Raw genomic sequence first — 13,398 nt, 5'->3', positions numbered from 1 at the left:
ATTGGAGAAATGGCAAGGTACGTGCTGCATAGTCTCTCCACTGGGAAATGCACAGTGTGTTAGAGCTATGGATATTCTCACAGTAGTGCAATAGGCAGAGCCTTTTAAGCAAGCTGTCAGGAGTTTATTTACAAGCGCTCTCCTCCTACAGAGAGGCTCTGTGATATTCTGGTGCAGAACAGCAGGTGATCCCAGACTGACTGGTGTGTGTTCTGGCAGGGCCAACACTGCCTCGCATGCAGCAAAAACAAAGCTGCATGTATGGGAACAATGGGCAAGATGATTTTAAAGATGAGTAGTTTCCCACCCACTGTCTCCTGGGGTTGTGGTGATGTGCTGTGTCTGATCTCTGTACTCCTGCAAGAGTGCCCTACACGGATTTATTTTACTCTTCCAACTAGTTACATGGTTAATAAGTCCTTTAGGGTCTTTTTCTCCAGAGAAGAGAACTTTAATCACATTTTAAACCAGTGGCAGCAAATGCTTTCTTCAGTGTGGGTTTTGGGAGACTAAAGGACTGCTCATTTCAGAACTGCTAAAACAGCACAGTAACTAGCAGTCAATACCTCATGCTGAGCACGTGCTTTGAAGGTAAGGCCTTTTGCCTCCCTGCAGCTGTTCACAGAGCTGCCATTTGCCAAAAAATGGATGAAATGTCTTTGTTCAATTGATAGATATCTCCTGAATGAAAGATATGTTCAGCCTGTGACTTCTTTTTCCAGAGGGAATGGATTGACTGCAGAACTGCTGATTTGGAGTAGAAATATCCCTCAGTTTAAAAGCAGGCAAAATGTGAAGAATAAATGTTATTGGCATCCAGCAGATGGTGGTTGACATGTTTTCTAGCTGTCATGAGTCTTTCAGAATTCTTCTGTTGTATATGCCAGAGTTTCACCTTTGTGCTGCCAGGCTGAACACAGAAATGACGAACACAGAAATGACAAACACAGGTAGAGGTACTCTGCAGGGCTCTATAGGTAAAGAGAATTAAGCTGAACCAGCAGGAGAGGATTAGTAACTCTCAAATTAATATGTGCACCTCAGACATTGTGATTGGGATATTCCACATTAAATTCACTTTATATAGTAAAGTTCATTGCATCAGGTCTTTAATCATTATCTCTAACCTGAGGTAAGAACTGAGTCAGCCCCGGCATCTCTCTCAAGGACATTTTCCTGATCGTGGCACTGAATTGCAATACGTAAATGTCTTTTGCCTGATTCAGTCCTGGACCATTTTCTTTTGCCTCTGCTTTGAGGTGTCAGCTTTCAGTGAACTCTGGTAAGTTCATTGAGGCAGAGAAGAGCAATTAAAGAGTTGGCATCTTTGGTATTTTTTTTAACACTACATGTGCCAAAATGCATTTAACAAATCATGGTTGATGCAAAAGCCTAATTAATGCTAAAATGTAAGTAGAGTTCATTTCAGTTGGGAGCAAATGAGAATTTTAAAATGTATAATAACAAAAAGTGGTTACCTTAGTTTAGATGTAGGACCTAATTACAACTCCTGCTTCTGAGAACTTAAAGCCTAAATATTCCTTTTTGTTCCAGGACACAGCTGGACAAGAAAGATACAGGACCATCACTACTGCCTACTACCGAGGAGCCATGGGCTTTGTGCTCATGTATGATATCACCAGTGAAGACTCCTTCAATGCAGTGCAGGACTGGTACGAAATACTGGTTTTGTTGGGTTTGTTCGGGTTTTGCTCAATTCTCTCCTCAGAATTGTTTGTTGAGAACATGAGACATCCCACCCTGTATAATGCTTTGCATCACCATGTTCCTTCCTCTTCATCTAAACTCCGGAATAAGTAATTTGATTTATAAACTTTCCTTCAAAAAAGTTCTACAGCTTCACTTTAATAAAAACGTTATAATTCAAATATTGTAGCATGCTATAGAACTTGTTGCTTTTAAAAGTTTAAATTTGTTATAAAGAAATTAATCCTTTAATGCATTATTTGGGCTTATGAAGTTTCTGGCTACGCTGCTAAAACAATTCAGTTTAACAGTGATTGTTCACTTCAGATCCCAGGGATTTGGGGAAAGGCTGTGTTTATCCTCAGAAGTAGTAGCCCTGTGAGTCCCCTCAATAATTTCTGCTTGTAACCTGGTTGCTGTTTATTGCAGATAAGTGGTCAGGGTGCAAAAAAAGGCAGTGCAGTGGTTAATGGGATCTCCCAAGACTGATGGAATTGCAGTGATCTGGGTGACCTCTTGGGAGAATTTGACGTGCTGGCTGTGGCTCTGGCTCTGAGCATCCAGCTCAGCCTGGCTGTCTGTTGAACACTTATTCTGTACCCTCTAATCTGGGCTGTAACTCAAAAGCTGCAACCATGTGGTTTGTTGTTTATAATAATTTGCCTTTCCTCGGGGCTGCCCATGTTTTTTTCTCGCTGTCCACTGAAGCAGTTGGTCGTGATCGTCAGGACTAAAGATGTAGTCTCCACTTTCAACTCATCTCAGTACCATGACACCAGGCTGCAGAAGGTGAACTGCAGAAGCATCCTAAGCTGTCCTGCAGCAACTGGTGATAGAGGAATAATTTTTTCCTTGTTAGAAACACAAACACAAAGGTTTTGCCAAAACCAGTTTCCTCTATGTGGCACACGCTCTACCAGGTTCAGACTAAGCTTCTTTTGCAAGTGTGTGCATGGGGATGTTTTCCATAGGAGTGCAGGTATGTGAGCTAGGGCTATCTTTCACTAAACTATGAATGTTTTCAGCTTGGTTCCCTGGTGAAACAAGATATATATCTGACCACACAGCTCATCTACCTGTCTGAATGTCGGTTCTGCTCTAATAAGTTTTACTTATCAATTTTAACTTAGCAAAAAACCCCCCAAATCTCAGTCTTTGACCTGCTACTATTTTGAAGTTTGTGCAGGTGAAGTTTAACCTGAAGCATTGTATTGGAAGTGGTCTAAGGTCTGTTCCATCACAGGCACTGATGCAAGAGTAAGAACTGGGAAAGGTCAGTTTTGTCAATTTGACTTCATATCTTCCAGTGCCACGGGAGCTGCAGGAATATCTTGGCTAAGAGCACCTTGTCAGCCAAAGGACAGAGGTGAACCATCAGTGTATTTTTACTCTGTGTCAGGAATCTTTCTAACCATTTTTAAGATTCTAAGCACAAATTTTGTTGTGGGGAGGATAAAATCGACACATTTCTTTCCTTCCTGAAGCTGGTCCACTAGAGAGGAGATGAGGGCTGTAGCAAAACCAGCAACGCTGGGCCAGCAGAGTCCTCTAGTGGCCATGCAGTTGAGAGATGGGTTTTCTCCCAGCCTGCAAAATTGCTTTCTAAACTTCCGAAGGCACAAGAAATGGAAACAAAAGCTTTTGTCTGATGCTGGTGCTGCTATACCAGCCTCTGCCATTTTCTAGCATAGCAAATAGGTAGGATTTTTTGTGGGTTTTTTTTTTCCCCACCCTGCTGCATGATATAGTTATGCTTAAAAAACTCGATTACACTCGATCTGGTCTTCAGTCAGGAACTGTATTCTTCCTGGAAAATTAAGACATCTCCTCCTTGAGCTCCTTTAGCTCAGAGCCTTTGTCTTTGTTTCATTGGTACATGACTGTTTTAACAGCCTCCTGATCAGGCCTCACCTGCCCACAAGGGAAATGAGAATATCTCTTCCAGTCTACCATGTGATTTCTTCCTTGGGAGATCATTTTACCTCACCCTTCTTATGGGTAGGTGTCCTAAAGAGGATCCTGGTTTGCTTTGTGTCACTCATACTTCTCCTAAACCAAGTGAAGTCACCCTTTCTCCTGAATGAGGAGGATTTTGGCTGTATATCGGGATTTAAACAAGCTCTCCAGGTAGTATATGAATGTGAAGTAGAGTCTTTCCTTCATTCACATCAATCACCCCAATTAATTATGATTTTCTTAAAGGTGCTGAGAAAGATACACAATTTAAATGCATTTAGGAATACCTGGAACATGATTTGTTTTCCTGTTCACTGGAAAAAGTAAAACATGTATGAGAAGCCTTAAAATATTAAGCCTGATTGATTTTCCTTACTGCAGTGTGGCAAGAGTTCAGTCAGATTATTTTACAAGAAAAAGTATAAATGGGCAAATGCAAAGATGGGGTTTACCTGATACTTGAAAAGAAGTAATTATTTTGTTTGAATATAAGATGTATTTCCTGTAGGGTGAGTGAAAGGGTTAAATTACCTTTCCTGGCTATCAGCTCAGTTTCTAGAATTTTTTTTAGTAGTCTCCTTTGATAGCTGTTATTTGACATTGGGTTGATAGTTTTGTGTGTAGATAAATCAGTGGTTTATACCTCGTTTGAAACTGTACTGGAACACATATATTCAGTATTTGAAAATGTAAAGTAAATAGAAAATATTATGCAAGCTCTGCTTTGGACAATCTAGACAATTTCATAGAAGGAAAATAAAAATTGGTAAAATTTAACGTAGATATAAGTGACAGCTGGGTTCACAAATCATCAGCGTTATTTATCTTTAAAGCTGATCTCTAAATTGGGTTGTTGATACCTCCTGTTGTAACTGTGAACCTGAGACTATTTTTCTTCTAAGTTCACATGTGAAGCACAGAAAATGTGTTTTATTGTTAATTTGGGGAATTCAGCACAAACAAGGCACAGTATGTTTATTTTGTGACAGAAATACCTTTCTCCCAGTGTGTATATTGGGCTCACCCTGATAGTTGTTGAAACATCTCAATTGCACAAGCCTTGTTATTTAGTAATTTATCTTTCCAAAAGTTTCTGGAAATTTGCTGCCATTTTTTTGTAATGGCATCAGGGTTTACTTTAGATGTTCTTCATAACTTTTTTTGGTTGGTTGATCTTTATGCCTGATAAGAGTAAATATTTGTGTTCTGTAAGAGGTTTTTCTCTAGCTTTTATAAAACAAGAAGGATATGTTTCTGTGGGGGATCCTTCATGCAGGTTGCTTCTTTTTGATAAGTAATTCTGTTTAAGTAGTTGAGATTTGGCAGTGTGTCCCCATCCAATGCTGGGGGCTGAAATGAATCCAGAGGTTGAACTGGGAGTCAGAAGAAGAGCCTGCTTATAGGTGTTTTAAATTGAACCTGGGAAGACTTTATTTCTCTCTATTGCTTATGGAGACTGGGGAGATTTCATGTTCCTGGGCTTTTGGCTCATTTCTGCAGTCAACCCCTTCTGTGATGAGCCTTGAGAAACCTCAGAATCCCACATAAGCTCATCACAGACTCATATTAGCTCCCATAGGGCTCGTCTACATGGAGTCACTCAAAAGGGTGAAACTGGAGGAGCCAAAATTGGAACTGGAGAGAGTGCCTTTCCAGGAGGGCACTAGGAAGAGGAAAAAATTTCATTACACAGAGACTTTGTTTATTTTTGGGTGTTGCACTAAGGGTCTGGGCTGGTGCAGTGGGCTTGGGTTAGGTTTATGTTTTCCAGTGCAATCCAAACAGGCTGCTGCTTCTTCAAGGCAAGTTGTACAGTGAAATGACCCCCTTTTCCATAGTTATCTGTGAAGTAACACCACTGGCTTCTTTCCATGGAAAAGGCAAGTAAGCAACTCAAACTAATTAAAAATTGTCATTAGTAGATCAGAACTGGAGGCTCCTGCTAATTCAAAGGAGAAGGAATCAAGTGCTTTATTGTTAAGGGAGTTCAAGCAAACTTAAACAGAAGTAAAAATCTGAGGGGACTCCTGGCTCTCCTAGGAAATGGCAGGGTTGCCTGAAAGTGCAGTGTCCAGTTTGGAGTGGTGGTTAATAGGGACAAAGAGTGGAAGGTGAGTTAGGGACTGGAGGAGGGCTGGAGCTGGGAAGGAGTGTATTGCTTCTGGCAGAGGAGCCTAATTACCTTTGGGAAGGAGGGAGTCAGAAAAGATAGAGCTGACTTGGGGAAGATGAAATAGGTTGTGCTGGTCTGAAAAAATGGATGAAAGTGAACACCCCCAAGCTAATACTGTTCTGCTGCTGGCCTTGGGGCACCTCCCCAAGGATGGTGGGAGAGGACTGGCCCTCAGGCTAAACAGGAGGAAAATCTTCAGTTTCATCATGGAAAAACTATGAAGAGACCAACTTGGGATCCACAGTGAGCTCCACTAGAGTCTCTAATCTCACCTGAGTGCTCCTTCCTAAGCTCCCATGCACTGCACCCTCTGCCACTGAAGTTAGCGTTGGTCCCGTACTTGCTGTCTGTCATTGCATCTACTGTTCCCTGCCTTAGGTATCACTTCATCCTGCTGGGTTCAAATATTAGCTCACAGAGCCTTGCCTTGATCTCATATCTTCCTGATTTGGTACATTTCTGTTTCTCTTTAGCAATTATTTCCATGTTTCTATGCAATTTTCAGCCTCCATGAACCCCTTTTCCTGTTCAAGCAAAGATGACTTGATCCTTCCACCTGTATTTATGGTGTTCCTAAAACTCTACAGCAAATGTGCTGCAGCAAATGAGCATCTTTTTTTGTCTGCTCTAAATTATTGTTGTTCTGTCTTTTATAAGAAGTTGTAAATCCAGCATGAAGTGTGCATCTATTGTATGGCTCTCTCTATGGGACAATTATCCTGAAGAGCTATAATTGATTGCCATTCCTCTGACAGAAGACAGCTGAAGGAGAATAAGCTTGTTTGTCCCTAGACTTCAAAAATTCTTCAGTTCAGCTTTTTATCTGGATCTCATGATCTTTTAACACTTGCAAAGTCTTAACGAGAAACTTTATTGTCACACCAAATTAAGGAGTAGTAAAACAGAATGGTGCTGTGAGCTGCAGAGTCTGCATCCTTCCTTTATGTGTAAGCCAGGTCATTAATGGTACTTGTTCTTATATTTAATATATGATTATTTTGGCACAGAATGTGACAATCTTTTCTGAACTGCTGCAGGGCCACACAAATCAAGACTTACTCCTGGGACAATGCACAAGTGATCCTGGTTGGAAACAAATGTGACATGGAGGATGACAGGATTGTTCCTGTGGAGAAGGGGAAACACCTGGCAGATCAGCTCGGTACGTGGAAAGCTTTTCTTTCTACCTCTTTTTCCCTCTACTACCTTATACTGTGTTCCTTTTAGTTTGTACAATAAAAAGTCCCCCCAGGAGTAATACATTAATAATGGTCTCACAACTAAGAAGCGTAATATATTCCAGATCCATATTTTACTTGCTTCATGCTCAGTAGGCCAAGATGTGCTTGATAGAATACTTGTAGTGTTGCTGTATCTGTAAAGGTAACGTCTGAGGATGGAAGGAAGATAAAGTTTGTCTGAACAGAAAGGTTTTTATTAGCTCAGCAGAATGAAAAGAGAAAAGGTTTTCATAAACACAATTCTGTCTCCAGGTCTCCAAGTCCCGTGTACTCATTGCAAATCAATGCAAACATTGATTTTTGTCAAAGAATTTATTTTTTTAATTAAACAATGAAAAAAAAGGAGTTTATACATGAGGACTGTAGAATTGAGTAAAACATATTTTAAAAATGTACTAGGCTTCTTTATCTAGGTAAGGAAATGACATTATGTTGTTGATGTGGGATAGAAAAAGCAAAACAGTTCCATTGAGAGGAAATTGGGATTGCAATGAAAATTTCAGAATGAACAGCAAAATAAGCTTATATTAGTTTATCATGTATTTATCTATCATTTTTCATTATCTATTATAGCATATATGATTTTTTTTTTATGGTATCAGGGCTCTGTGTTAAGATTTAACTATACTGCTATCTTCTGTTAAAGAATTCAAAGTAGCAAGTAAATCCTGTTAAAAAACATAATTTACATTTAAACAAAAAGATGGTCGCTGTTCCAAAGAGTTAAGAGCAATCAGGTTATTTTTTCATGTTTCATGTGAAAAAAAAAAAAAAAGGAATGTCTGCAAAATCCTGCAGGTTTAGAGATTTCAAGTGTAAATTCTACATATGGCAAGCACAAAGGGGTCCCATTCGTGACTTGAGCCTTGAGGCACTGCCATCATAAACAAATAATGAGCAAATATCAAACTAAACTCATCAGTGTTGTTATTGTAATAATACATCTTTACATGTAGGACTAGCAAAGCAAACAGAAACATGGTTAGTTTACAAAATCAGTTATGGGCTCGTTTTTACCCATCAGAATTTAATTTGCTTTTGAAAATATTAATGTGAATGAACTTGGCTCCTGGCTTGCAGACTCTCAAAAAGATTGTGCATGCAAGTGTGTCCACATATTTTGCAGGAATAATTACACTGTTACTAGTTGAATATTTGTCCAGACCAACATAAAACCGAATAGAAAGTTTCATTTGAACTCCCACTGCAATTTGGACATCTAATGTTTTTTTTCTCATCCCAAAATTCATCTGTTTGTTGGACTACAAACTTGGCATCTAGAATCTGAATCCTTTATGTATGGGACACTTCAAACCACACACACACACACAGAGTTACCATAGCAACTGAATCCATCAGTAGGAAACTGTTTTGCTGAAGAATCCCCAGTTCTGCCCCTGACCTGTCCTCGTCTCTGTCCAGCTCACCCTGGACAAACATACCCCAGTGCAGAGCAACCCAAAAGCTAATCAATCCTTTGGGAAGTGCTGTCTCAACCCTGTTCTTCTATAGCCTCCCAAAATACTAAACACTTTTTAAAAGGGCTGAAAAATAGATCTGATTTTATCAGTCAGTTTTTCCTTATAGCAACTATGTTAATGTGTACAGCATTATCTGAAATTATTTTGTGTGTTAGCTGGGAGGAATCTCTTTAATTGGCTATTGGCTGCTTAAACTGCTACAGTTCATCATAATGATTCACATAAAGGTTATCCTTCAGCATGTTGATCTAAATTTGTATAGTGACATTACCATCATTGAAATAATTCCCTAATCAGATTAAGAAATTGCTCTTGGCCTGAGCGTGAACTGAACTAAAAGAGATGTCAGTGTGGGACTGACTAATATCTAAGTGCAGTTCTCTGATTTCCTGTGCTTTTTATGTACATTTTTATTCACCATCAAAGACAGCAAGAGAGGCAGACAACACTCTGTGCAGGAAAGCCATCCCTGTTAATTAGGAGGCAAACAGCTCCACCATCACTTCACCGGTTGTCCCCTGAATTTTAAAAAGGGTTTGAATGGGGTGGATACCTACTTATCTCGCACATCGAGGTGGCTCAGCCTACCGGCAGTGGCAAAACTAATCAGTTAAAACAAATTATCTTTCCCTTTGTTTGTGGCAGAATCAAAGGAAATTGATGCAATGTGGAACATCCCCAAAATGCAGCACAACAGAATGTAGCTTATTGCAGAAGAAACTCTCCGTGGTGCCTCAGCTCTTGCTGCTGGCAATTTAATAACCTGGTAGAACAGCAGCAACAGCCACTGTAAGCACTGGTTGGCCCTTGAGGCCCCTGGAGTTGGAAAGATAAGGAAATGCTTCACAGTTGAGCGCATTCCTGCTGCTGGAGCAGGCTTTGGGCTGTCTGGGGGAGGCTGGTTCGAGTGTTGGCAGGGAGCAGCAGGAAGAGCTGTCTACCATCCCCTTCGTGGCATAACTCCAGCCTTGCTTGTTTGGTTTTTTTAATCAGAAAGGGTCAGTGTTTGAGGATCTGATCCGTGCTCATCACTGCAGTGAAGAGCCGGTGAGTGGACACTGGAATTAAAGTTGGGTGTAGTTCAGTGGTGCTGAACCTCCTGTCAGGGCAGTGCTCTGTGCTGTGCAAGAATCGATCACCCTGAGGAGCTTTCCATCTAAACAGACAAAGAATGGGAAGAAACAAGACCCAAGTCATGGAGCGTTTAGCTCCTGAGCGCAGAGGTTGGTCAGCAGAAGGAATGAAACCACAATCTTCCTTCTCGTTCTGGCCTCTGCTCTTGCCAGATTGCAGCAGGGGTTGGTAGAGCCAGCCTGGCCCTGGGCAGGGGTGTGTGGAGCCTAGGAAGGTTCCTTACCCCTTGCTGGGTAAGCACCAGCTGCAGCCCAGGGGACTTTCACTAATGAAAGGGGGCGACTCCTTTATCCTGGGTTTATTCAGATCTGTATCATCTGCAGATGTGCTTACCAGGGTGATAGTAAGGATCCATTTATCCCTTTGATAAATATCAGATAGTATCTCACTGATGCTTGATAAATTTTAGATGAATTTCTGCTCACTATTCCGAGATTGTGGGAATCAACAGAGCTTAAGAATTATCTAATGTCTTGTTTTCTTAAGGTGCATTCTGAAAAAAAATGGTGTTTTAAAAACCATCATGATCATAAGCTTCTGTTGATACTTTCTGCTCACTTTTTCCACAGGTTTTGACTATTTTGAAGCCAGTGCCAAGGAAAACATCAACGTGAGGCAGGTGTTTGAGCGTCTCGTGGATATAATCTGTGAAAAGATGTCGGAGAGTGTAGAATCAGACAATTCCAGGGGCACTTCTGGAAGGAGCATGAGACTCACAGATAACCCACCCCCTTCGCAGCAGAACTGCTCATGCTAGTGACCCTTCACTCTGTGAAATGTCCTTCTCCCTTCCTGACTAAATTTTACATTTTCATTTGTGATGGTGCGTTATCATGTAGTCCAAAGGCAGAAGTCTCTGTTGTAGGAAACTGGTATGTTTGTTTAACGTGCTGAAGTGTTAATATTATGTATTTCTTCATCTAATAATTTAAAAATCTGAAAAAATATTGTAAGTGCACCTTGTGTGGATGTGAGTTACACTGACGAAAAATAATTGTTTGGTGTTTCAAATGTTATTTCCACGGAGAATGTTGCATTTTTAATTATAAATTCCTCTATTGCAGAGATTTTTGTCAAGAACAGTGGGAAGCACAAAAACCAATTAAGAGGGACCAGGTCTAAAAGAAAATGGGGGAAAATCTTTTATAAAGCAAGATTATACTTTTTTGTTAACCTAAAGCCAAAAAAAAAAGAATCAATCCCCAGGTATTTTGAGAGTTGTCATTGCTGTCCTGGAGACATGGGCCTCAGTTTTCCTGTACGATGGAGCAGAAAGCAGAGCATGTCTGCCTGACAGTGTGGGATCCTTCAGAGAGCGAAGAGGAAAGTGGGTGGATTTTGTGTCAAGTCTCTAAACAGAGGAAGAACACATGAAGGAATCAAATCTTCCAGGCAGGGGAAGAGGAGGAGGCCTTGCAGCCATACCTGCAATTACCCTGTGCTTTGGGTGGTGAGAGCCCTTCTAGGGGCTCCCCTTGCCTCCAGACTTCTCCCCCATCACTAGTAACAGCTTGCAGGGTGCTGGGAGTGTTGCTGTGTTTGGCACCTTCATGTCCCTAATCCTCTTTTTCTAGAATCCCAAGAGCTGACTGTCCTGCAGCCTTTCCCCTGTGTCCTGTAATTTTACCTCTCCAGGTCTGATCTACTCTTATCAACTCCCTGCTGGTGGATTTATTGCAGGACGAAGGAAAGGAGGAATTGGCTGCTCCATGCTTAGTTGGAGGCAAAATCTGACTTGTAAGACTTGGAATAGCACTGTCTCAGAGACACAAAAATACCAGGAGCCAAAATATGAGTCTTTATAGATATTAGTGCCAATATTATTAGATTGTCTCTCTGCATTTGTTGTTGATTTATTTTTTAAATTTTGTGATAGATGGATGTGTGTGTGGGGATAGTTATTCTGGTTTCAGATTTAAATACCACAAAGTATAACTTTAAAAAAAAGGAAGATTGATTAATAAAATATAACTGTGAATTAAAAATGGCAAAGACATCCTGTGAAGAGTTATTCTACGAGCTTTTTGTTGCATCATTCTTTGAAGGGAGGAAATATTTTTAAATTAAGTGGATATGGAGAGAAGTTTAAGGTGAAAATTCTGGAGAGTTTTGTGGCTTTACCTTTGGTCTGTGAATTTCTCTGACTGAGGGGACTTCCTGATGTCAGGAACCGGAGTGGAGTACCTGCCCTCTGCACTGTAATGTGCTGGATCATGACACTAGTAAGTGCTTTTGTAATTTTGTTCTGTTCTGTCTCAAAGTGTAATAGCTCTAAGAAAAAAAGCACAAAATTCGGGACAAAAATGCAACTACTTTGGGGTAGTTTGAGCTCATTGTGCTACAGGTTTCATCCCTCTGTCTGTGTGTTGCTTTTGGAAATCTTTACTGTGATGTGTTTTGGGTGCGTGTGATTTAGTCCTGAACGTGTGATTTGTGCAGTGCTGGGATTATGGTTGTTGTATCTAAACCCCTGAAACTGCAAAATAAAGAGAAATGAAGTCACTGGGTGTGGCCAGAGAGCTTGTGTCAGCTGCATCACTTGCATTAGGCAATCCTGGGCATGTGTAAAGAAGAAATCGTTTTAACGCTTTAGAAATACATCAAACTACATTGATCTTTGTTGGCAGGGTGATGATTGACCCCAGCAATCTGGAATCACTCTATAGGTTTAAAGCAGAGTGAGGATTACAAGGATTATTTGGCCAATAAATGGGCAGTGCTATGTTCTAATTGTAGAAGCAGCAGATTTTAGGGCAATTTAAATAAATAGCAAAAATAATTAAAAAAAAATCCACAGTAGCTAGCAATGATTTTGAGCTGTGCAGATATAACTGAGTGCCTTAGTGCAAATAATGATTTGTTAGCTCAGCAACTCAATGGTAACAGAAAATGCATTCAGCAGAAAGAGAATTTCAATTCTTGTCTTTTACTTAGGGGTTTTTTTGCCTAGCAAAGAGGACCTTTCCCTGTCCTACCCAATATATAATTGTGTTTCACTGTATTCCAGTCAAGTCAGATGGGTTTTTTTAAAGAATACAAGTACATTCCACGCCCTTCAAGCTAGGATGGGCAGAATTGTTTTTCACAGGACAAACCAGCAAGTAGCTACATGGCAGTCTGGAGAACTGGAAAAGACAGGAATTCTATCCTGCCCTACATTGCATACATAGAAAAACCTAGTATTTGATGCAGAAATTCTGCAGAGTTTATTTCAAATAAGGAATCGAATCATCCCAGGCAACTGACACATCTCTGCATTAATATGTAGTTTGTGTATCTCATCATCTCACATTTGCTGTGAAGGAATACAGGGAAAGCCTTTTGCCTTAAATGGCCTGCGTCTGATTTCAATATCAGCAGTGAGTCAGTAGGAATTGTTGCTTGTATTAACTTGTAAGAGGTAATGGTGAGACAGAGATTTGTCAGGGCAGGGGAAGTAATAAACCTGCTTGCACTGAACCAAAACCTGCACAAAAACCTCCTTGCACTGAAGACAAACACAAAATTTGTGGTGTGGTTTTGTATGGAGCCTTCCATTTGAATGGCAGTGGACCAGGACAGCAAGTGTTGGTAGAACAGTACGGTTACAAGATAAAAACAGGTATTGGAATGTGAAAAGCAAGAGGTGACTGCTCTTCGCAAGCATCTCTTTGGCTTGTATGATACAGCAAGAAACATAGGAAAGCTTGGGATTAGAGATGGGTCT

At 40.5% G+C, this 13,398-nt stretch overlaps 1 protein-coding gene across 3 annotated transcripts in view; it reads left to right on the top strand.

Annotated features, from left to right (window-relative positions):
- The window catches only part of RAB3B (RAB3B, member RAS oncogene family), a 51,894-nt gene extending 40,694 nt beyond the window's left edge, over positions 1 to 11,200 (top strand). For all 3 annotated transcript variants that reach the window (XM_027649228.1, XM_027649227.1, XM_027649229.1), the window contains 3 exons: positions 1,555 to 1,673; positions 6,874 to 6,998; positions 10,262 to 11,200. In XM_027649228.1, the coding sequence (XP_027505029.1) occupies positions 1,555 to 1,673; positions 6,874 to 6,998; positions 10,262 to 10,449 (432 nt within the window). In that variant the 3' untranslated portion in view covers positions 10,450 to 11,200. The remainder of the gene's footprint in view (positions 1 to 1,554; positions 1,674 to 6,873; positions 6,999 to 10,261) is intronic.
- Positions 11,201 to 13,398: the final 2,198 nt, after the last annotated feature.

This window comes from Corapipo altera, unplaced genomic scaffold, assembly GCF_003945725.1.
Source record: "Corapipo altera isolate COAL_440 unplaced genomic scaffold, ASM394572v1 112, whole genome shotgun sequence".
In the NCBI taxonomy this organism is placed as follows: Eukaryota; Metazoa; Chordata; class Aves; order Passeriformes; family Pipridae; genus Corapipo; species Corapipo altera.
The sequence above is the reverse complement of the archived record's forward strand: the minus strand, read 5'-3'. Positions and strand labels throughout refer to the sequence as shown.